The following is a 26064-nucleotide window of genomic DNA, read 5'->3' on the forward strand; positions in this document are numbered from 1 at the left end:
AAAGAATAAATCAGAAAGGAAATTAGAAAACATTATCACTAAATAATAACAAAACAGTATATCAAAATGTAAGTGATATAAAGCTTTAGTTATAAACATTTTTATTAGAAGAGAGGAAGGTTTTAAATCAATGGTCTGATCTTCCACCTTGAGAAATTAAAAAAAAAATAATTACAATTAAACCCAAAGAAAAGAGAAGGAAGGATATTGTGAAAGAAACCCCTCCCCCACCAAAAAGCTAAATGAAATAGAAAGCAGAAAAATAACAGAGTTCCATTGTAATTCCACAGTGATCAGAAATACGCCCTGTACAATTGCAGTCATTTAAAGATATGTTGAAATTTGCTTTATGGCCTAGGATAGTGAAGTATTTTGATAAATGTCCTGTGTGTATTGGAGAAGAATGAGTGTTCTGCAGTTGTTGAATGTTGAGCTCTTCAAGGTCAAGTCTGTGTCCTTACTGGCTTTTAGTTACTAAGACAGAAGTCTCTAACTTTATGGAACTTATCTATTTTTTTTTAGCTTTATTAATTTCAAATTAATGTGTTTTGAAGCAATGTTACTGTATATGTACACTTTTAGGATTGTTATGTCTTCCTGATGAACTGACACATGTTCAGTGTAAATCACATGTCTCTGCCAATACTCCTTGTGTTGAACTGGCTTTCTTATAATTAGTAATTGCATGGTATATCTTTTATCATACTTTTTCTTTCTATGACTGTTCCCATGTTTAAAGCATAATCATTCTCTTCTAATCAAGTATTTTTATTCTAACACTCTATGCCTTTTCAGTGGAGTAATATAGACCATTTCCACCTAATGTGATTATTGAGATTCGTTGGATTTAAATCTACCACCTTGCTATTTGTGCCATTTGTGGCTTGTTCTTTATTTCTCCTTTACCGCTATGTTTGTCTGCTCTGGCTACCATAACAGTTTACCATAGACTGGATGACTGAAATAACAAAATTTGTTTTCTCACAAATCTGGAGGCTAGAAGTCCAAAATCAAGGTTCTTAGGAGGGCACTAATCCTATCAACCTTTATGACCTTATTTAACCTTTATTACCTTCTTGCAGGCCCCATCTCTAACTATAGTCATATTGTGAGTTACAACTTCATAAGAATTTTGGAAGGACACATTTAGTCTACAGCACCTGCTCTCTTTTGAATTATTCAGATATTTTCAGTATTCCATTTAGTCTCCAGTAGATTAAAATCCAATCGAATAGAATGAATTTTAAGCAATGGTTTCTCTAGTGTTACAGTATGTAACTTTTTACATATGTAATGTATTTAATAATACTTAAATATTGTTTTCACTTTTAATAGGCAATAGTCTTTTAGTGAAAATAAAAAACACAGTTGATAATATTTGTCCACATATGTAATGTTTAGAATGCTCTTCATTCCTTTTGCAGATTTAGGTTACTGTGTGGGATTGTTTCCTTTCAGGGACGTTTATTTACCTATTATCAGAATAAGCAACCACCACTTCAAATGAAAGCCTCTTCTAGTATCTGCTCACTATGGAAGTTTTCTTTGTCTTCAGAGTTCGCTACATCTTTAAGGACAAATAGAAGTTTTTAATTTAGCCAGTTTGTTGTTGTTGCATCAACTGCTTTATAGACACCTATTGTCACCCTGCATCCCGTTAAATGTCAGTAAACCTCAGTGTTACAATCAATGTTTTGGGCAATAAAGAAAAGTAACTAAACTGAAGAGGACTCAGCATTCATGGTATAGCTCCTAACCTCTGCCCAGCCAGCTTCCATGAAGGTTTTTTTTTTAAGTTTTTATTCAAATTCCAGAAAAGTTCACATACAGTGTAATATTGGTTTCAGGTGTACAATAGAGTGATTCAACATGTCCATACATCACCCTGTGCTCATCACAACAAGTGCCCTTCTTAATCCCCATCACCTATTTCCTGTATCTCCGTCCCCCTCTGGTAACCATCAGTGTGTTCTCTACAGTTAAGAATCTGTTTCTTGGTTTGCCTCTCTCTTTTTTTCTCCCCCTTTGCTCATTTGTCTTGTTTCTTAAATTCCACATATGAGTGAAGTCATGGTATTTGTCTTTCTCTGATTTATTTCACTTAGCATTATACTCTCTAGTAAATTTTTTTAATAAGAATACACGTCTTACTAATCAGAAGCTGAAACTCCTTTTTAGGCTGTTTATTTTTCTTCCACTTTCATGCTTCCAACTTTATTCAGCCTTGAGAACATCCTTTAACGTTTCTTTTTTTCTTAACGTTTATTTATTTTTGAGACAGGGAGAGACAGAGCATGAACGGGGGAGGGTCAGAGAGAGGGAGACACAGAATCTGAAGCAGGCTCCAGGTTCTGAGCTGTCAGCACAGAGCCCAACGCGGGGCTCGAACTCACGGACCGTGAGATCATGACCTGAGCCGAAGTCGGCTGCTTAACCGACTGAGCCACCCAAGCGCCCCTCCTTTAACGTTTCTTGAAGTGAATGTCTACTGGCAATAAATTCTCTCAGCTTTGGTTATTTGGAAATGTCCTTATTCCACCTTCATTTTTAAAAATGGATTTACCTAGGAATAAATCTAACCAAAGATGTAAAAGATCTGTATGCTGAAAACTATAGAAAGCTTATGAAGGTAATTGAAGAAGATATAAAGAAATGGAAAGACATTCCCTGCTCATGGATTGGAAGAATAAATACTGTCAAAATGTCAATACTACCCAAAGCTATCTACACATTCAATGCAATCCCAATCAAAATTGCACCAGCATTCTTCTCGAAACTAGAACAAGCAATCCTAAAATTCATTTGGAACCACAAAAGGCCCCGAATAGCCAAAGTAATTTTGAAGAAGAAGACCAAAGCAGGAGGCATCACAATCCCAGACTTTAGCCTCTACTACAAAGCTGTCATCATCAAGACAGCATGGTATTGGCACAAAAACAGACACATAGACCAATGGAATAGAATAGAAACCCCAGAACTAGACCCACAAACGTATGGCCAACTAATCTTTGACAAAGCAGGAAAGAACATCCAATGGAAAAAGGACAGTCTCTTTAACAAATGGTGCTGGGAGAACTGGACAGCAACATGCAGAAGGTTGAAACTAGACCACTTTCTCACACCATTCACAAAAATAAACTCAAAATGGATAAAGGACCTGAATGTGAGACAGGAAACCATTAAAACCTTAGAGGAGAAAGCAGGAAAGACCTCTCTGACCTCAGCCGTAGCAATCTCTTACTCGACACATCCCCAAAGGCAAGGGAATTAAAAGGAAAAATGAATTACTGGGACCTTATGAAGATAAAAAGCTTCTTCACAGCAAAGGAAACAACCAACAAAACTAAAAGGCAACCAACGGAATGGGAAAAGATATTTACAAATGACATACCAGACAAAGGGCTAGTATCCAAAATCTATAAAGAGCTCATCAAACTCCACACCCGAAAAACAAATAACCCAGTGAAGAAATGGGCAGAAAACATGAATAGACACTTCTCTAAAGAAGACATCCGGATGGCCAACAGGCACATGAAAAGATGTTCAACGTCGCTCCTTATCGGGAAAATACAAATCAAAACCACACTCAGATATCACCTCACGCCAGTCAGAGTGGACAAAATGAACAAATCAGGAGACTATAGATGCTGGCGAGGATGTGGAGAAACGGGAACCCTCTTACACTGTTGGTGGGAATGCAAATTGGTGCAGCCACTCTGGAAAACAGTGTGGAGGTTCCTCAGAAAATTAAAAATAGACCTACCCTATGACCCAGCAACAGCACTGGTAGGAATTTACCCAAGGGATACAGGAGTGCTGATGCATAGGGGCACTTGTACCCCAATGTTTATAGCAGCACTCTCAACAATAGCCAAATTATGGAAAGAGCCTAAATGTCCATCAACTGATGAATGGATAAAGAAATTGTGGTTTATATACACAATGGAGTACTACATGGCAATGAGAAAGAACGAAATATGGCCCTTTGTAGCAATGTGGATGGAACTGGAGAGTGTGATGCTAAGTGAAATAAGCCATACAGAGAAAGACAGATACCATATGTTTTCACTCTTATGTGGATCCTGAGAATCTTAACAGAAACCCATGGGGGAGGGGAAGGAAAAAAAAAAGAGGTTAGAGTGGGAGAGAGCCAAAGCATAAGAGACTCTTAAAAACTGAGAACAAACTGAAGGTTGATGGGGGTGGGAGGGAGGGGAGGGTGGGTGATGGGTATTGAGGAGGGCACCTTTTGGGATGAGCACTGGGTGTTGTATGGAAACAAATTTGACAATAAATTTCATATATTGAAAAAAATGGATAAAGAAGATGTGGTGTAATACACACACACACACACACACACACACACACACACACTGGAATACTACTTGGCAACGAAAAAGAATGAACTCTTGCCATTTGCAACAATGTGGATGGAACTGGAGGGTATTATGCTAAATGAAATAAGTCAGTCAGAGAAAGACAGGTATCATATGTTCTCATTCACATATGGAATTTGAAAAACTTAACAGAAGACCACGGGGAAAAGGAAGGAAAAAAAATAGTTAGAAACAGAGGGAAACAAACCATAAGAGATTCTTAAATTCAGAGAACAAACTGAGGGGTGATGGGGAGGGCAGAGGGGGGAGAGGATAATGGGTGCTGGGCATTGAGGAGGGCACTTGTTGGGATGAGCACTGGGTATGGTATGTAAGTGATGAATCATGGGAATCTACTCCCAAAGCCAAGAGAACACTGTATGCTCTGTTAGCTAACTTGACAATAAATTATATATATATGAAAAAAAAACAAACAAATAAAAAATAAAAAAATAATATGAATTTTCAGTTGGTGTAGGATGATAAATGGGTTGTTTTTTTTCAGGTTACTCCTCTAAAGATAACATTCCTTTTGATTGTAGCTTCTGTAATTTTTGTTGAAAAGTCAGTGATAATTTTTAACATTAATCTTCTGGAGTTAACATTTTTTTTTCACCAAATGCTGGGTTTCTTCTTATCTTTAATTTTGAGCCACTCGGCTCTGATATGCCTGGATGAAGTTTTCTTTGTATTTATTTTGCTTGGTATTAGAAGAGCTGCTTGAATCTGTGAGTTGATGCCTTTGATCAGATATGGAAAACTCTTCACTGTTATTTTTTTAAAATATTGTTTCTGTTCATGTTCTACTTCTCTTTTACATTCTATTACATTATATTCTTTCCTCTTTTCCCCCTCTCTGTGCTTCGGTTTGAGTACTTTCAGTGATGTTTTCAGTTTCACCTATCTTGTCTTGTGCTGTGTTCAAGCTGCTGTTAAACAAATCCAATGAGTTCTTAATTTCAAATATTGGTGTTTTGTAATTTTTTGAATGTTTATTTATTTTTGAGAGAGAGAAAGGTGGGGGAGGGGCAGAGAGAGAGGGGGAGACACAGAATCTGAAGCAGGCTCCAGGCTCTGAGCTGTCAGCACAGAGCCTGATGCGGGGCTTGAACCCACGATCCACAAGATCATGACCTGAGCTGAAGTCGGACTCTTAACTGACTGAGCCACCCAGGTGCCCCTGGTGTTTTGTAATTTTAGGAAGTTCATTTGATTATTATAGTTTCTGATTCTCAGCTGAAATAATGCATCTTTTAATCCATTTTGTCTAAGTGTATGGGTCATAATTATTTTTCTTAACATATTGATCATAATTATTTTAAAGTTGTTGTCTGCCAAAACCAGGAATATCTTTGAGTCTATAGTTCTTGACCATTTTATCTCTTAATTATTGTTTTCTTCTTGTTTTTTTGGACTTCTATTAATTTTTTAATTTACCCTGGATATTGTAGATGATATGTTGTAGAAGTGTATCTATTTACAGAGAGCATTGAGTTTCAGTCTGTCAGAAAGTTAAATTACTGGTAGATCACCTTGATCTTTTTGAGGCCTGGTTTTAGGTTTTCTTGGGGGCCAGTCCATTTCTGCTTTGTCCTTACTCCTAGAGTGTAGCCTTAATCACAATTCCTATGATGTTTCCTTTATCCTAGAGTATGGCCTTTCTAGGGTTTCAACTGAAGGCCCAGAGTGCTCATCAAATTCTGTCTATTCTTGTTGGGCCCAATGCCAATTATCTTTCTCCAGAACTATTTAAACTTTGTAACTTTTCATCAGTTCTCACATGTGTAGTTGTTGTTCTCTGTCAGCCTCCTGGAATCTTGCCTGAAACAGTGGGGCCTCGGAGTTGGCCAAGCATTAAAGGAGAACTTCCATGAAGATTTCTGGGGTTCCCTCTCTGAGACTTTCCTTCTTTGCAGCCACCTTCCTCAAGTTCTGGCTACTTTTGCTTCCATAATCGCCAGTCTCTGCCTCTTTTACACAGTGAGAATACCCCTCCTCGTACTGTGTCCTGGGAAATGTTCCTAGTGGGAGAACCTGGGTCATAGTGGAACTGTGATAAAACACAAGAAAACTTGTGTTTTCTTACAGTATTTGCTTAGATCTTCTGCCTTATTCACATACAGGCACTTTTTTAGGGTAAAGCTCATTGTTTACCCAATATTAAGAAGTTATTAAAGGTTTACTAGAGACCACCTACTTTTCATGTACTTGATCTCTTTTCATCACCATGACAAACACATAAGAAATAATCATAATATTAGTATAAATACAATGTATATATGCTAAGTACCAGGCATTATTTTGAGCCTTTTATATATTTTTGTTATATATACTCATTTAATCCTCACATTGGCCATACAAATAGGTACTATTTTTGTTCTTACTTTACAAATGGGACATTTTAGAAACTATAGAGGCTAAGTAACTCTTCTCTCCATCCCCATACACAATATATAAATGCTGGAATTCAAGCTTCAAACCTAGGCAGTGTGGCTTCAGAATTTATGCTTTTAATGACTTCATTATTGATGGTGTTATTTCCATTTTACAGAGAGGGAAACTGAGTTTTAGAGAGGTTAGAGGATTTCTCCAATGTCACAGTGCTGATAAGTGGCAGCACTAGGATTTGAGCTACTAGAATCCAATCCTTTGCTCTTTCCTGTATATCATAGTTCCTTCCAAAGGAGAGAGAAGAAACATGTTTTCATTTTTGGGACTTCAGCTTAAAAGAATTTTGTGGGGACTTAGGAGGGGCCAAACAGCATCCTTTGGTTCTTAGTGAAGATATAATTTGTCAGTGGATATAATTTGCTGACTGTGTATAACTGGGCATTGGAAGGGGGTGGTTTTTCCCATAGACATGCATTATTTCTGAATACCTCTAGGACTGACTCCTATGGAAGCATATTGATAGCTCCATGAATGTCAGTTTTGGGAGTTGGAAAGACAGCAGAGCTCAACCTTGAAGTCCTCAGCATACACTGGGACATGTGATGCCTAACTGACGTGCATGTTCCTTCTGGTATGAGCACATATGCTCCTTGGGTATTTCAGACACTCGCCAACCATAAACAGAGCCCTTGAGAGGGCCTGAGATGCCAAGTGTTTCTGTTTTGTTAAGGCTGCCAGGCTGAGTTAAGGAGAGGAAGTTGGTTCCTTTGTTAGGGAAGGACAATGCGTATGTTTACACATGAGCCAGGAGTGCCAGAGGCTGTAGAATGTACTACTGAGGGAGCCACCCAGAACCCATGTGTCTCACCAGGTCTCTGATACTGACCACCCTTTTTTTTTGCAGTGTGGAGGCTGCCAGCATTGGATTCGTCATTGTTATTGACCGACGAAGGGACAAGTGGAGCTCCATAAAAGCATCATTGACACGAATAGCTGTAAATATTCATTTTTGTGATGTTATTATAAAAGTAATTTAAATTGTTCAAGTATTTCGTGTCAAAGTCACAGGGAAAAGGCAATTATTTTATGCAAAATTTTGGGAAGGTCTCTGTAGCAGAGGCTGTGTGTCACATCCATGTCCCCTCTGCCACCTACCTGCAGGTCACTGCAGACAATTCCTGAGCATGTCCAAAGCTTCCTGAATCTACCTTATTGATCTCTCTAGAGGGTCACTGAAGAGGGGCAGGTAAGGAGTGCTGGAAAGTTAATGCCCCAGGAGTGACCAACTATTGACTGATGGGAATTGATAGATAAATACCCCAGCTTCTGCACCCCCCTCAGTGGGACAATTCTGAGATATGTACCACGTAGTATCTCAGAGGATCCAGACCTTCTTGCTCACAGAAGTGCCCCCCTTGATACATTGGCTCTCTAGTTATCACGTTCTCATCTTCCCCCACTCCTTCACTATGTTTTCTGGGATCACCTCCTCAATAAACTCTATGCCCAGATCCTTGTCTTAGGATTTGCTTTGTGGGGTGAGGGGTCACCCAGTGTAAGCCAGTCTTCATTTCAGTATTCAAATTAGTTTTTCACATATTGAAAGACATGGGAAAAACCAGACAAAATATGATGTGTGCTTGCTTTTGGTATGAAATTGTACAACCCTGGATGAATTTCCTTTTCCATCTAATCAGTCTGATTTTGCTCTCTTTGTGTTGCCTTTCAGCAAGTAGATGTATCCTTTCTCTCCTTAGGGACCTGAGACCAGGGAATTCAACCACATGAGCAGGCAGACACCTCAGAGCAGCCATACCAGCATTTTCATGAAAGCACGGGGTGCCTAAGGCAGTTGGGACTGGATGAAGAGGATAAGATAATAGGGTGGTAATGTGTGTGTAGAGGCTGGGATGAGAGAGGGACATTTGTAACCTCACTTAGGCCTACTTACAAAGGCAGTCACACATGCAAACATGCACATATTACAGAGTCTCAGATCTAGAGCCTTAGCCAGAAACACAAATAGTGTCTCAGCCCATTTGTCTTATTATGACATAACAAAATAAAAGCTTCTTCTGTTTATGAGCTTGCATTTCAAAGATGGGGGAAAGGAAGACTTCCTTCACTTTGTGCACGGATTGTTTTGTTCCTTTGGTTTAGTTTGGCTACAGGATTTATTTTGTGGTCCATACTCTGAGGATTTAGACACCTGACAGTGCCCATGACTATTTTAGAGGACTGACCTCAAGAGAATTCTAGTTTCCCAGGATCCATTGACAATCTTGAATAATCTAATTTTTGAGCCTAATTTGTTCAAGAATTACATTATCACTTTATGCCCAGAAGACACTGTAGTTCAGGGATCCCCAAACCTGGCTTCTAATCAAAATTGTCAGGTGCTTGTTGAAAATAGATACGTGAACTTCATCCCAGTTCTAGTGAATCAGAATATTTCAGGGTAAAGACCAGATTATTTTTTTTAACGAACACCTTGGGAGGTTGCTTTGGGGAACCACTAGAAGAAAAGGAAGCCATGGGCAATTGGAGACTTGGAATCTCATTTGTGCCATTAAATTGTTATATGAATCTGAGTTATCTTATTTCTTAGGACCTTGCCTCAAGATGAAGGCAATGCTTCCTGAAAACAAATTGGCAATAATATGCATCAGGAACCATCTAAAATACTAAGTCTTTGCGTCAATAATTCTTTTGGGAAATTATCCTAAGAAAATGTTTCAAATGTGAATAAAGATGTTCATTTCAGTATTATTTATAATGATAAAAGTATGGAAAGGCCTAAATCATTAGCAATAAGGGATTGGTTAAATAAATTGCACACCCATGAAAAATAATATTTCCAAAGAATTTTTAATAACAGAAATAAAAGCTCATGGTATAATATTAAGTAAAAAAGCAAGTTACAAAATATGTCTAGTATGAGTTCAACCATGAGAAAGATATTTCAGCAGAGAAAATAGCCTGTAAGTAATTAGATTGAAATATTAAAAATGGCTATGAGATCATGGGTGGTTTTGGTGGTTTTCTTTTCTTTTTTTTTTTTATAAATTTTTTTTTCCACGTTTTTATTTATTTTTGGGACAGAGAGAGACAGAGCATGAACGGGGGAGGGGCAGAGAGAGAGGGAGACACAGAATCGGAAACAGGCTCCAGGCTCCGAGCCATCAGCCCAGAGCCTGACGCGGGGCTCGAACTCACGGACCGCGAGATCGTGACCTGGCTGAAGTCGGACGCTTAACCGACTGCGCCACCCAGGCGCCCCGGTGGTTTTCTTTTCTTAATGTATACTTTCATCATTTTCTGAATTTTTTCTGTAAGGAGTGTGAAATACTTTTATAATCAGAAATTTTTTTGTTTTTTGATTTGGTATGATTTTTAAGGAGGGGTTTGTATTACTCAAATATTATCTCTTTCAGCTCTGAAATTCTATACTGTATATTCTAATTCTTTGGCACCTCTGGTGTCTACTTCAACTTTCCTTTCTGTGATCTTGGGCAAAAGGAGACCAATGGATGTGACAGTTGCCCTGACATTTTCCATGATCCTTCCAGGTAGCATTTCCAGGAAATTTGCAGCTTATATTCATCCTTCGTCCATCTCGCTTTATCCAGAGGACATTCACTGACATTGGCATTAAGTATTATCGAGATGAATTTAAAATGAAAGTGCCGGTAAGCATTACTTTTCATCTTGTGTGCTTTTGGTCAGGGCCTGTGGAGAAGATGGCATTTGGGCTGAGTTTCTAAGGAAGGTAGGACTCCACAGGCAGAGAGAGGAGGGCATTCTGGGCAGAGGGAACAGCGTGTGTAAGGACATGGAGGCAGAAAGCACACACTTTATGTGAGGTCCCTGGGGAAGCCCCATTTTTGTTGGAATATATATAGGATAAGTGTTTGGAAGGAAAAAAATGGAAAACATGGAATAGGTTTTCAATGTAAGGATAAAAGGTCTGGATTTCATTCAGTAGGCAGTGGGGATCAGTGAAGGTTTTTCAGTTGGGGAGTGACTTGGGTAATGTGGTATTGGAGTTATATAATCTGAAGATGGTGCTCAAGACTGTAGAAAGTCAAAAGAGGAAGGGATATTGTAAGGGTATGGGTAAAAGAAAATAAGGGTCTAATACATGGAGTGACACAAATGTAGTTAACTATAGAATAAGAATAAAACCAACATGTGATACTCATCAAAGGAAAACAAATTAAAATGGCAAGGTTAAAAATTTTACCTGCAATTTTGGCTGAGATGTGGGGGAAACAGCCACTTTCATACTTTGCTGATTGGAATAAAGTTGGTAATGATCGATATGAAGGACTAATTGGCTGCATTTATCAAAAATTAAAGTGTACACACTCTTTGACCTTCCTATGAAAGTTATTCTATAGATATTCTCACACATGTGCATAAATCTGCATATACAATGATATTCATTGCCAAATTGTTTGTAATGATAAATGCTTGGAAACACCATAATGACCAACAACAGGGGAGTGGTTAAATAAATAATGGTCTACACAATCAATTAAATACTTTGTAGCCATCAAAAGTGAAAAGTCATGATATAACCATAGTGAAAACAGGTGGCAACTAACATATACCTAACCTATGACCCAACCAAGAAAAATGAAAACACATGTCCACAAAGAGAGATGTAAAAGAATGTCCATCAGCTGGTGAATGGATAAAGAAATTGTGGCATATTCACATAACGGAATGACATTAAGCAATAAAAAGAATGAAGTATTGATATATATAACAGCATGGCTACATCTCCAAAATATTCTCTTGAAAGAAAGAAATTAGACACTAAAGGGTGTATGTTCTGTGATTCTTTTTATACAAAGTTTAACAAGAGGCAAACCTAAGCTATAGTGTTAGAAAATCACAATGGTGGCTGCTGTTAGGGGTGAAGGGTAGTGAAAATTGATTGGAAGGAGACATAAGGGAACTTTCTAGGGAAATGTTTATCTTGATTGGATGGTATTACATGTGTGTATACACTTGTCAGAGCTAATTGACTTATGCCCTTAAAAATCTGTGTATTTTATTGATGTAAATTATATCTCAATCAAAAAAGGAAAAACAAAAAAGGGGAAAATAGGTAAGATGAATATACAGTGACAGAGAAGTTTCTAATACATAGTTTTGGTTTTATATTTTGTTTAGTTGGAATAATTTCAATCTCAGAAAAATTTCAAAAGTAAGATTGGGGTGTCTGGGTGTCTCAGTCAGTTAAGCATCCAACTCTTGGTTGAGACTCAGGTTATGATCTCATGGTTCGTGGGTTCAAGCCCTGCCTTGAGCTCTGCACTGACAGCACGGAGCCTGCTTGGGATTCTCTCCCTCTCTCTCTGCCCCTCTCCTGCTTGTGTGCTCTCTCTCTCTCAATCTCTCTCTGGAAAATAAATAAAATAAACATTTGAAAAAAATAAGATTAGTACAAAGGACATATTATGCCCTTTACCCAGATTCATTCACTTATTTCAACATTTAATCCCCATTTGCTTTATTATTTATTTACTACTTGCTTCTGTCTCTATATTATTATATATGTCTATAGATATATACATCTCTCTTTTTCTCTCTTTAATATAGAAATATGTATATTTATCTCTATTTGTAATATATAGAGATAAATTTACATATAAAGGTATATAAATGTATGTATTATACATGTATGTGATATGTATATTTGAATTTTTATATACAGGATCTAGTTTAGAATCAGTATATATAGTTGTCATGTCTCTTCAGTTTCCTTTTATCTGAAACATTTCCACAATCTTTCTTTGTCTTTTGTGACATTAGCATTCTTAGAGAATATAATCCCTTAAAAAATAAACTTACCTCATTTGAGGCTCATGTGATGATCTCTGAGGATTTGATCCAGGTTATGCACTCCTACCTCAAATACTACTTAAGTGATGTTATGTCCTTCTCATGGCATCACATGTGGAGACACACAGTGTTCATCTACCCCCTCATCAGTAACATTGTTTTGACCCCTTAGTCAAGGTGTTGTCCAATTTCTCAAATGTATTATGTTTCCATTGCAACTAATACAGAATCTTTGGAGAAACACTCTAAGACCATACAAATATCCTGCTCCTCAAAAGATTCTTCTCTATATTTAATATCTAATATCTACTTAATATTTAATATCTATTGATAATTCTTGCCTAGAACAATATTTATTAAATTGATTGCAAAATAATGATTTCCCAACTACACTCCCTGAACATGTACTAATCAGAAGTTGGTCTTATACTATAAGCTAGAACTTTCCCTTCTCCCTTATTTATTATCATTAGACATAACATGTGTGTCTTTCTCTCTCTATGTACATATATGAATATATGTATTTATTCAAGGAATTAGAGAGTTCACACTGATACCTTAAGTTTTAGGTCATCATCAGTGATCCCATGTGGGGGAAACTTCACATTATTTGCATGTAAAAAATAATTTAATGTTTAAAATTAAAATGTTTGCCAAAACTCAGAAAGCATCCATCATGAATGCAAGATACTTTCAGTAAAAAGTAAGTTACAATAGTAGGTGGCAAAATAAAGAAATAAATACATTTTAAGTCATCTAAGACATGTTTTTTCAGTGGGGATAAGAGCAAGGAGAAAACAGTATGGCTAGTATACTTTCATTTGAATAAAATAGGAGGGGCATGTATGTAATTGTATTTGCATAGGTCAGCTTGAGAAGGTTGTATAAGATATCAAGAAACTAGTTGAAGTGGTTGCCTTCCAGATGTAGAACTGGAGGTCTGGAGGTAGGGGTGAGAGGAAGACTATTTTCTATCTAGGTAGATTCTTATTCTGTTTGAATTTATTATCTCATACATATATTATCAGTTCAAAACAAATTAAAAAACCACTTTAATTGAAATTGCTCTGAGAAAATATTTTATCCATCCCAGTGAAAACTGACCATCTCAGGTAAGGGATTTTTTAATTTCTTTTTCTAACTCTCATTTTCCCTCTTTTGGTTTCATTTTGTATTACTAATCAAATTTCCTAAAATACTTTCTCCCTATACTTTGGGTGTTAACCAGACATAAAATGTATTTCCTGTTCTATTTTAAATACTTATTTTGAAATATTTGAGTATTTAAGAGAACTGTGAGCCATGAGTTTCTTATTCTGTTTTCCTGAACCGAGTAACAATTAACATTGTGGAATAGGTGACTTACAAGAAATGAATGAACTTTTCATAATCCTCATAAGCTTCTTCCCCTTCAGAGATAAAGACTAGTCAATTGTTTCTTGTCACTCAAAAAGGTTTGGAGTTAGGAGCATTTGATCAAATGCCATATGTGTTTCTCTGGTTGTACATAAAATATAGCTATCAAAGAGATAATATGTAAACATATACGTATGTGATTTATGCCCTCCTGTTCATTTGGTGCATCTATACTAAGGAGAGAAGGACCATCTACCTTATCTTGATACTATGTCTTAGCTACTTCTGTATGTGATAATGTATGTTGAGTTTTCACCCATCATTCTTTCCATTTTAAACTTAAAATCAACTTTTATTATTTTATTTTATTTATTTTATTTTTTAATTATTTATAATTTTATTTTTTTCAAGTTACACCCAAATTAGTTAGCATATAGTGCAACAATGATTTCAGGAGTAGATTCCTTAGTGCTCCTTACCCATTTAGCCCTTCCCCCCTCCCATCCCCGCTCCAGAAACCCTCTGTTTGTTCTCCATGAGTCTCTTATGTTTTGTTCCCCTTCCTGTTTTTATGTTATTTTTGTTTCCCTTCCCTTATGTTCATCTGTTTTGTCTCTTAAAGTCCTCATATGAGTGAAGTCATATGATATTTGTCTTTCTCTAACTAATTTCCCTTAGCATAATACCCTTTAGTTCCATCCACGTAGTTGCAAATGACAAGATTTAATTCTTTTTGATTGTCGAGTAATACTTCATTGGGTATATATACCACATCTTCTTTATCCATTCATCCATTGATGGACATTTGGGCTCTTTCCATACTTTGGCTGTTGTCGATAGTGCTGCTATAAACATTGGGGTACATGTGTACCTTCAGAACAGCACACCTGTATCCCTTGGATAAATACCTAGTAGTGCAATTGCTGGGTTGTAGTTTTAAAGATCTCTCAGTCACTCAAACTATAGGCACATTTAGTAGGGCATTTAAAATTTTTTTAAATTTCTTTTTTTTTAAATATACATTTTTTAATGTTTATTTATTTTTGAGACAGGGAGAGACAGCATGAACGGGGGAGGGTCAGAGAGAGAGACACACACAGAATCTGAAACAGGCTCCAGGCTCTGAGCTGTCAGCACAGAGCCTGATGCAGGGCTGGAACTCACGGACCGCGAGATCATGACCTGAGCCAAAGTCGGCCGCTTAACCGACTGAGCCACCCAGGTGCCCTAAAATTTTTTAAAATTTATTTTGAGAGAGAGAGAGAGAGAGAGAGAGAGAGAGAGAGATCGAGCACACGCGAGTGGGGGAGGGGCAGAGAGAAGGGGAAACACAGAATCTGAAGTAGGCTCCAGGCTCTGAGCTGTCAGCACAGAGCCCAACATGGGGCTCAAACTCAGGAACTGTGAGATCATGACCTGAGCTGAAGTCAGACGCTTTACCCACCCAAGTGGGTAAAGTTGGTACACCCACAGGAGGAAATGAGAAGGAAATGAGATGGGGGTCACTGCATGCCATGGAGAGTCACAGGGGAAGCACCAGGTTTTGGTCAGAAGGCAGAAGCAGGAAGAAGCTAGGCCAGAGACTTTATTGGGGTTTCCACAGGAAAAACAAGGCAGGGTAGGGTAAATAACTTAGGATTGGCTAGTTTGAATACTTCCAGTGGGTTTGGGGGCTAGGGGCAGTCTCTAGTCTTTTGGTACTCGGTTCTGGGATAATTTAGGACAGGTGAAATATTGGCTTGGTGTGTGAAGGTTAGATAAGGAGGTAGTTGGGGATACCCACTTTGGATCAGTTGGCTTGCATACAAAACACTTCCTCCCTCTGAGTCCTTTTTTATTTCTAAGAATGGGCTAGCCCTGGGAGAGACTTTCTCTCTCCATTCCAAAAATGCCAGAGCATTGAGAATGCAGAAAATAAGAAAATATAGTTAATGTAATTGGCCCTGTGATGAAATGATGCCAAATAGACAAACGCAGTAGCTAAGAGAACAGAGAACAACTATTTTACATGCTCAGTGTTTTTAAAAATTTTTATTTTATTTTTGAAAATTCTAGTATAATTAACATACAGTACTGTATTAGTTTCAGGTGTACAGTATAATAACTGAGCAATTCTATACATTTCTTAGTGCTCATTATGATAAGTGTACTCTTAATTCTCCTTTTCTATTTTACCCACCCCTCTACCCACCTCCCCTCTGGAAATCGCCAGTTTGTTCTCTGTATTTAAGAGTCTGTTTTTTGTCTGTCTTTTTTTTCCTTTGTTTTGTTTCTTAAATTCCACATACAAGTAAAATCATATGGTATTTTCTTTCTTTCTCTGACTTATTTCACTTAGCATTACACCCTTTAAGTCCATCCATGCTGTTGCAAATGGCAAGATTTCATTGTTTTTATGGCTGAGTACTATTCTATTGTGTGTGTGTGTATATATGTATATATATACCACTTCTTCTTATCCGTTCATTTATCATTGGACACTTGGGTGGCTTTCATAATTTGGCTATTATAAATAATGCTGCAATAAACATAGGGGTGTGTGTATCTTTTCAAATCAGTGTTTTCGTATACTTTGGGTAAATACTCAGCAGTCGAATTACTAGGTCACATGGTAACTCTATTTTTAATTTATTGAGGAACCTCCATACTGTTTTCCACAGTGGCTGCACCAGTTTGCATTCCCACCAACAGAGCACAAAGGTTCCTTTTTCTCCACATCCTCACTAATACTTGTTGTTTCTTACGTTTTTGATTTTAGCCATTGTGACAGGTGTGAGGTGATATCTCATTGTGGTTTTGATTTACATTTCTCTGATTAGTGATGTTGAACATCTTTTCATGTGTCTGTTTGCCATCTGTATGTCTTCTTTAAAGAATGTCTGTTCATGTCTTTTGCGTATTTTTTAATTCGATTATTTGGATTTTTTTGGTGTTATGTAAATTCTTTATATGTTTTGGGTATTAATTCCTTATTGGATATGTCATTTGCAAATATCTTCTCCCATTCAGTATTTTAGTTTTGTTGATAGTTTCTTTTGTTGTGCAAAAGTTTTTTTGAGACAGTCCCGATAGTTTAATTTTGCTTTTGTTTCCCTTGCCTCAGGAGACATATCTAGAAAAACGTTTCTGTGGTTGATGTGAAAGAAATTATTGCCTATGTTTTCTGTTAGGAATTTTATGGGTTCAGGTCTCACATTTAGGTCTTTGATCCATTTTTGAGTTTATTTTTGTGTATCGTGTAAGGCAGTGGACCAGTTTCATTTTTTTGCATGTAGCTGTCCAGTTTTCCCATACTATTTGTTGAAGAGACTTTTTCTCCCATTCTTTATTCTTGCCTCCTTTGTGATAGATTAATTGACTATATAATTGTGGTTTTATTTTTGAACTCTACTTTGTTCTGTTGACCTATGCATCTGTTTTTGTGCCAATACCATAGTGTTTGATTACTACAGCTTTGTAGTAAATCTGTGATTGTGATACCTCTAGCTTTGTTCTTTATCAAGATTGCTTTGACTCTCTGGGGTCGTTTGTGGTTCCATCCAAATTTTAGGATTATTTGTTATAGTTCTGTGAAAAATGTTACTGGTATTTTGATATGGACCTGTTAATAATATTGGTTCTTCAATCCATGAACATGGAATATCTTTCCATTTGTGTCATCTTTAATTTCTTTCATCAGTGGTTTATAGTTTTCAGAGTACAGGTCTTTCACCTCCTTGGTTAAGTCTATTCCCAGGTATTTTATTATTTTTGGTACAATTATAAATGGGATGGTTTTACCAATTTTTCTTTCTGCTACTTCATTATTAGTGTGTAGAAATGCAACAGATTTTTGTATATTGATTTTGCATCCTGTGACCATATTGAATTCATTTATTATTTCTAGTGGTTTTTTGGTGGTAACTTCAGGGTTTTCTCTGTATAGTATCATGTCATCTGTAAATAGTGAAAGTTTTACTTTTTCCTTACCAATTTGGATGCCATTTATTTCCTTTTCTTGTCTGATTGCTGTGGCTAGGACTTCTAGTACTATGCTGAGTAAAAGTGGTGAGACTAGACATCTTTCTCTTGTTCCTAATGTTAGAGAAAAGCTGTCAGTTTTTCCCCACTAAGTATGATGTTAGCTGTGGATGTTTCATAAATGACCTTTATTATGTTGAGGTATGTTCCCTCTAAACCCACTTTGTTAAGAGTTTTTATCATGAATGTGTGTTGTATGTTGTCAGATGCTTTTTCTGCATCTATTGAAGTGATCATAGGGTTTTTATCTTTTCTCTTGTTAATGTGATATATCATGTTGCTTGATTTGGGAATATTGAACCACTCTTGCATCCCCAGAATAAATCCCACTTGATTGTAGGTGAATAACCTTTTAAAATGTAATGTTGGATTCAGTTTACTAATATTTTGTTGAGGGTTTTTGAATCTGTGTTCATCAGGAGTATTGGTTTGTAGTTCTCCTTTTTTTTTTTTTTTTTTTTGGTAATGTCTTTATCTGGTTTTGGTATCAGGGTAATGGCGGTCTCATAGAATGAATTTGTAGCCTTTCTTTCTTCTTTTGTCTTTTGGAATAGTTTGAGAAGAATCAGTATTACCTCTTCTTTACACGTTCGGTAGAATTCACCTGTGAAGCCATCTGGTCCTGGGCTTTTCTTTGTTGGTATTAAAAAAAATTTTTTTAATGTTTATTTATTTTTGAGAGGGGGGAGGGGCAGAGAGAGAGAGATGAAGACACAGAATCAGAAGCAGGCTGTAGGCTCTGAGCTGTCAGCACAGAACCTGATGCAGGGCTCGAATTCATGAGCTGTGAGATCATGACCTGAGCTGAAGTTGGATGTTTAACCAACTGAGCCACCCAGGTGCCCTGGGATTTTTTTTTTAATTGCTATTCAATTCATTGTTAGTAATTGGTCTATTCGAAATTTCTATTTCTTCCTGATTCAATTTTGGAAGGTTATATGTTTCTAGGAATTTATCTGTTTTTTTTTCTAGGTTGTTCAATTTTTTGGCATATATTTTTTTAAATAAATTCTCTTATAATATTTTGTTATTTCTGTGGTGTTAGTTGCTATTTCTCCTCCTTCATTTCTTTTCTTTTAATGTTTATTTATTTATTTTGAGAGAGAGAGTGTGCATGAGCAGGGGAGGGGCAGAGAGAGAATCCCAAGCTGGCCCCATGCCATCAGTGCAGAGCCTGATGCAGGGCTTGAACACAGGAACTGCAAGATCATGAACTGAGCTGAAACCAGGAGTCAGACACTTAACCGACTGAGCCACCCAGGTGCCCCGCTCCTCCTTCATTTCTAATTTTATTTATTTATTTGAGTCTTCTTTATCTCTTTCTTTGACCAGCCTGGGTAAAAGGGTTTTTTTTTAATGTTTATTTCTCTTCATGCAATATGGGACTTAAAGTCATGATCCTATTATCAAGAGTCACATGTTCTTCCAACTGAGCCAGCCAGGTGCCCCAAGTCTGGCTAAAAGTTTAACAATTTTGATTATTTTTTTTCAAAGAACCACTCCTCATTTCATTTATTGTTCTGTTCTGTTGTTGTTGTTTTTTGTCTCCATTTCATTTATTTCTGCTCTCATCATTATTTCCTTTCTTCTACTGACTTTGTCCTTTTTCCAACTCCTTTTGTGTAAGGTTTATTTGAGACTTTTCTTGTTTCTTGAGGTATTACTATAATCTTCTCTCTTGGAACAGCTTTTCTGCATCCCAAAGATTTGGACTGTTATAGTTTCATTTCTGTTTGTCCCCATGTATTTTTTGATTTCCTCTTTGGCTTCTTGGTTGGCCTATCCATTGTTCAGTAGCAGTTTATTTAGCCTGCATGTATTTGTGTTCTTTCCAAATTTTTTCTTGTGATTGATTTCTAGTTTCATACCATTATGGTCAGAAAAGATACATGATACGATTTCAGTCTTTTTGAATTTATTGAGATTTATTTTGTGGCTAACGTGATCTATTCTGGAGAATGTTCCTTATGCATTTGAAAAGAATGTATTCTGCTGTTTTGGGATGGAATATTTTGAATGTATCTGGTCCAATGTGTCATTTGAACCCACTGTTTCCTTGTTGCTTTTTGTCTGAATGATCTATCCATTGATCTAGGTGGGGTGTTGAAATCCCCTGTTATTATTGTATTACTATCGATTTCTTCCTTTATATCTGTTAATAATTGCTGTATGTACTTAGGTGCTTTCATGTTGGGTGCCTAAATATTTACAATGTTATATCATCTTATTGGATTGTACCCTTTATCATTATGTCCTTCTTTGTCTCTTGTTACAGTCTGTTTTAAAGTTTATTTTGCCTGATATAATTATTGGTACCCCAGCTTTCTTTTCACTTCCATTTGCATGGGAATTGTTTTTCCATCCCTTCATTTTCAATCTGCCTATGATTTTAGTTCTGAAATGAGTCTCCTATAGGCAGCATTTAGATAAGTTTTGCTTCTTTATCCATTCAGTCAACCTATGTCTTTTGATTGGAGGATTTAGTCCATTTATATTCAAAGTAATAGTTAATAGATACATACTTATTGCCATTTTGCTGTGTGGTTTACAGTTGTTTTTGTAGTTCTTCTCTATTCCTTTCTTCTTTAATTGCTCTCTTCCCTTGTGGTTTGATGGCTTTCTTTATTGATATGCTTGGATTCCATCCTCTTTATTTTTTGTGTGTCTATTACAGGTGCGTGTGTGTGTGTGTGTGTGTGTGTGTGTGTGCGATTGTGGTTACCATTAGGTTCATAGATAACATCTTATGCATAGAGCAGTCTATATGAAGTTGTTGGTCACTTAAGTTTGAACCCATTCTAAAAGCACTACATTTTTACTCCCCCACCTTCCACATTCTATGTAAAAATTGTTATAATTTACATCCTTCTATTTTGTGAATGCCTTGACTGATTTCTGTAGATATTATTGATTTTACTGCTTTTTTGTTTTAACATCCATACTGGTTTTATAAGTGATTCATCTACTACTTTTATTATGTTTGCATTTACTTGTGAAATATTTTCCCTTCATAATTTTCTTACTCCTAATTATGGCCTTTTCCTTCCACTCAAAGAATTTCCTTTAATGTTTCTTATAAGACTGGGTTAGTGGTGATGAATTCCTTTAACTTTTGTTTTTCTGGGAAACTCTTATCTTTCCTTATGTTCTGAATGGTACTTTTGCTGGATAGAGTATTCTTAGTTGTAGATTTTTTTCCTTCATTACTTTGAATATATCATGCCACTGCCTTCTGGCCTGCTTTTCTGCTGAAAAACAAGCTGATAGTCTTATGGAGTTTCCCTTGTATATAAGTGTTTTCTTTACTCTTTCTGCCTTTAAAATTCTTTCTTTGTCACTACTTTTTGCCATTTTAATTAATATATGTCTTGGTGTAGACCTCTTTGGGTTGATTTTTGTTGGGGGGCTCTCCATGCCTCTTACATCTGGGTTTTTGTTTCCTTCCTCAGATTTAGGGAGTTTTCAGCTATTATTTCTTCAAATAAATTTTCTGCATCCTTCTCTCTCTTTTCTCCTTCTGGGATCCATATAATGCTAATATTATTTTGCTTAATGATGTCACTAAGTTTCCTTAAGCTATTCTCAGCTTTTATTATTCTTTTTCCTTTTTGCTATTGAGCTTGGTTGCTTTCTATTACTCTGTGTTCCAGATCATTCATCTGTTCTTTTGCCTTCTCTGATTTGCTATTGATAACCTCTAGTATATTAAAATTTTTTTAATGTTTATTTATTTTTGAGAGAGAGAGAATGAGCAGGGTAAGGGCAGAGAGATGGAGACACAGAATCTGAAGCAGGCTCCAGACTCTGAGCTGTCAGCACAGAGCCCGATGCAGAGCTCAAATTCATGAGCTGTGAGATCATGACCTGAGCTGAAGTCAGATGCTTAACTGACTGAGCCACCCAGGCACCCCTCCTCTAGTGTGTTTTTAATTTTAGTTATTTAGTTCTTCATCTCTGATTGGTTCTTTCTTTTTTTATTTTTATTTTTTAAGTTTATTTATTTATTTTGAGACAGAGACAGAGAGAGTGAGTGGGGAGGGGCAGAGAGAGAGGGAGAGAGAGACAATCTTGACATGGGGCTTGAACCCACAAACCTGAGATCATGACCTGAGCTGAAACCAAGAGTCGGATGCTTAACCGACTGAGCCACCCAGGATCTTCTCTGGTTGGTTCTCATTGATATTTTCTATCTCTTTGTTAAGTATATCAGTGAGATCCTCCACTCTTTTCTCAAGTACAGTTAGTATTTTTATGACCATTACTTTGATTTTCTTATTAGGCATATTATTTATCTCTGTTTCATTTAACTCTTTTGAGGTGGTTTTGTTCCGTTCTTTCATTTGGGACATAATCCTATCTCTTTATTTTATCTAACTCCCTGGGTGTGTTTCTATGTGTTAGGAAAGTCAGCTAAGTTTCTTGCTTCTGAAGTAGTAGCCTTATGAAGAGGTCCTGTGAGAGCCCCTGAGAGGGTGGTTGGTGGGTGGGACTGTCAAACCAGATATCTGCCCCCAGTCCCATCTGCTGGGACTGTAGTCACACTAATATGTGTAGTTATCTTCCCCTCTCCCCAGGGCAGGAGTCACTTTGGTGTGGCATTGGTCCCTGCTAGGGGTTGCTTGCAGGATGTGTCATGGCAGGAGCCATTTTGGAGGGATGCCTGTGGAGTGAGGTAGGTTGGATTAGGTGGATCTGCAGGAGAATGCAGGAGTGGCATGTGTGGTATTAGCAAGCTATGGAGGAGTGTTTGAGCTGGTTCCCATAGGTGTCTGGCTATCTTGGCTGGGGTAGGGGTTGGGGAGATGGCACCCACCAGGTCTTTTGTTCTAGGAAAAGTCACCTATAGATCCTTCCCCCTCCAGTGCAGGGAAATTACTAAATAAATCTCCTTCCCATATACCCCAGTTGCTTTTCTGTACTGTATCTCAGCTGGGTTGTTGGTTTGATGGCTCTTTAAAGGGTAGGGACTCTGTTTCCTTTTGCCCTCTGTCTCTCCCGGAGCCAAGCCTGCTAATTTTTAAAGTACCTGGAATTAACCCTTACTGATTGTACAAAGTCACAAAGTTAAGCCCCATTGTTTTTCAAAGCCAAATATTCTAGGACTTTTCTTCCCAGTTCAGGTGCCCTATGTTTGGGGTGCCTGGTATGGGGTCTGGTCCTCTTTCTTCTCCATGCTCATGGTGTTGCTGCTGATTGTGGTTGACTCCCCTGGGAAATTTGGTTCCCAGTTGCATCTCTGCCCCTCCTACCTCCTTCTATGTGGCCTCCTCTCTATTAACTGTGGAAAGTCCATTCTGACAGTCTTTGGGTTTTCTGTGCTAGGTACACTGATGTGGCTGTTATCTAGGTGTGTCTGTGGGACAAGGTGAGCTTAGAATCTTCCTACTCCACCATTTTTTCAGAAGTTCTCTTGCCCATTTTTTTAAAAAAATTTCTTTCCAGGACTTTATTTAAATTCAAGTTAATTAACATATAGTGTAGTATTTGTTTCAAAAGTAGAATTTAGTGATTCATCACTTACATATAACACCGAGTGCTCATCACAAGTGCCCTCCTTACTGCCAATCACTCATTTAGTCCATTCTCTCAACCCACCTCCCCTCCAGCAACCATCAGTTTGTTCTCTATAGTTAGGAGTCTCTTATGGTTTTCCTCTTTCTCTGTTTTTTTATTTTTATTTTATTTTATTTTATTTTATTTTATTGTTTTGTTTTGTTTTGTTTTATTTTATTTTATTTTATTTTATTTACATCCAAGTTAGTTAGCATGTAGTGCAATAACGATTTCAAGAGTAGAATCCAGGGGCGCCTGGGTGGTTCAGTTGGTTGAGTGCCGGACTTTAGTTCAGGTCATGGTCTCATGGTTCATGAATTTGAGCCCTGCGTCGGGCTCCTTGCTGACAGCTCAGAGCGTAGAGCCTGCTTTGGATTCTGCATCTCCCTCTCTCTCTGCCCTTCCCGAGCTCACACTCTGTCTCTCTCTCAAAAATTAAAAAAAAATTAAAAAAAAAAAGAGTAGAATCTAGTGATTCATCCCCTGTGTATAACACCCAGTGCTCATTCCATCAAGTGTCTTCCTTAATGCCCCTTACCCATTTAGCCCATCCCCCCACCCACCACCCCTCCAACAACTCTCAGTTTGTTCTCTACATTTAAGAGTCGCCTCTGTTTTGTCTCCCTTCCTGCTTTTATCTTATTTTTGCTTTCCTTCCCTTATGTTCATCTGTTTTGTATCTTAAATTTCACATCTGAGTGAAGTGGTTAACTCCCCTGGGAAGTTTGGTTCCCAGTTGCATCTCTGCCCCTCCTAGCTCCTTCTGTGTGGCCTCCTCTCTATTGTGGAAAGTCTATTCTGACAGTCTTTGGGTTTTCTGTGTCAGGTACACTGATGTTATTACCTAGGTGTGTCTGTGGGATGAGGTGAGCTCAGAATCTTCCTACTCCACCATTTTGTCAGAAGTCCTCTTGCCCATTTTTTAAAAAACTTTTCTTTCCAGGATTTGTGAAGTAATGTGATATTTGTCTTTCTCTGACTGACTAATTTCACTTAGCATAATACCCTCTAGTTCCACCCAAGTTGTTGCAAGTGGAAAGATTTCATTCTTTATGATTGCAAGTAATACTCCATTGTGTGTGGGGATATATATATATATATATACACACACACACATACATATACCACATCTTCCTTATCCATTAATCTGTTCATGGACATTTGGGCTCTTTCCATACTTTGGCTATTGTCAATAGCAGTGCTATAAACATTGGGGTGCATGTGTCCCTTCAAAATAGCACACCTGTATCCCTTGGGTAAATACCTAGTAGTGCAATTGCTGGGTCGTAGGGTAGTACTAGTTTTAATTTTTTAAGGAACCTCCATACTGTTTTCCAAAGTGGCTGCACCAGTTTGCATTCCCACCAGCAGTGCAAGAGAGATCTTCTCTCTCTGCATCCTTGCTAACATCTGTTGTTGCCTGAGTTGTTAATGTTAGCCATTTTGACAAGTGTTAAGTGGTATCTCATTGGGGTTTTGATTTGTATTTCCCTGATAATGAGTGACGTTGAGCATCATTTCATGTGTCTGTTGGCCATCTGGATGTCTTCTTTGGAAAAGTGTCTATTCATGTCTTTTGCCCAGTTCTTCACCGGATTATTTGCTTTTTGGGTGTTGAGTTTGATAATATCTTCATAGATTTTGGATACTAACCCTTTATCTGATATGTCATCTGCAAATATCTTCTTCCATTCCGTTGGTTGCCTTTTAGTTTTGCTGATTGTTCCCTTCACTGTGCAGAAGCTTTTTATTTTGATGAGGTTCCAATAGTTCATGTTTGCTTTTGTTTCCCTTGCCTCTGGAGACGTGTTGAGTAAGAAGTTGCGATGGCTGAGGTCAAAGAGGTTTTTTGCCTGCTTTCTCCTCGAGGATTTTGATGGCTTCCTGTCTTACATTGAGGTCTTTCATCCATTTTGAGTTTATTTTTGTGTCTGGTGTAAGAAAGTGGTCCAGGTTCATTTTTTCTGCATGTTGCTGTCCAGTTTTCCCAGCACCACTTGCTGAAGAGACTGTCTTTATTCCATTGGCTATTCTTTCCTGCTTTGTCAAAGACTAGTTGGCCATACGTTTGTGGGTCCATTTCTGGGTTCTCTATTCTGTTCCATTGATCCGAGTGTCTGTTTTTGTGCCAGTACCATACTGTCTTGATGATTACAGCTTTGTAATACATCTTGAAGTCCAGGATTGTGATACTTCCAGCTTTGTTTTTCTTTTTCAGGATTGCTTTGACTATTCAGGGTCTTTTGTGGTTCCGTACAAATTTCAGGACTGTTTGTTCTAGCTCGGTGAAGAATGCTGGTGTTATTTTGATAGGGATTGCATTGAATATGTAGATTGCTTTGGGTAGTATCAATTTTAAACAATTTTAACATTTTAACAATATTTGTTCTTCCAATCCATGAGCATGGAGTATTTTCCCATTTTTTTGTTTCTTCTTTGATTTCTTTCATAAGCTTTCTACAGTTTTCAGTGTATAGATTTTTCACCTCTTTGGTTAGGTTTATTCCTAGGTATT

At 37.4% G+C, this 26064-nt stretch overlaps 1 protein-coding gene across 1 annotated transcript in view; it reads left to right on the forward strand.

Annotated features, from left to right (window-relative positions):
* Positions 1-26064, forward strand: part of MCF2L2 (MCF.2 cell line derived transforming sequence-like 2) — a 258201-nt gene that overhangs the window by 76827 nt on the left and 155310 nt on the right. Inside the window, exons 4-5 of the mRNA XM_049628514.1 lie at positions 7672-7762; positions 10337-10456. Of these exons, the coding sequence (XP_049484471.1) occupies positions 7672-7762; positions 10337-10456 (211 nt within the window). The remainder of the gene's footprint in view (positions 1-7671; positions 7763-10336; positions 10457-26064) is intronic.

The sequence above is a fragment of the Panthera uncia genome, chromosome C2 (assembly GCF_023721935.1).
Source record: "Panthera uncia isolate 11264 chromosome C2, Puncia_PCG_1.0, whole genome shotgun sequence".
Lineage (NCBI taxonomy): Eukaryota > Metazoa > Chordata > Mammalia > Carnivora > Felidae > Panthera > Panthera uncia.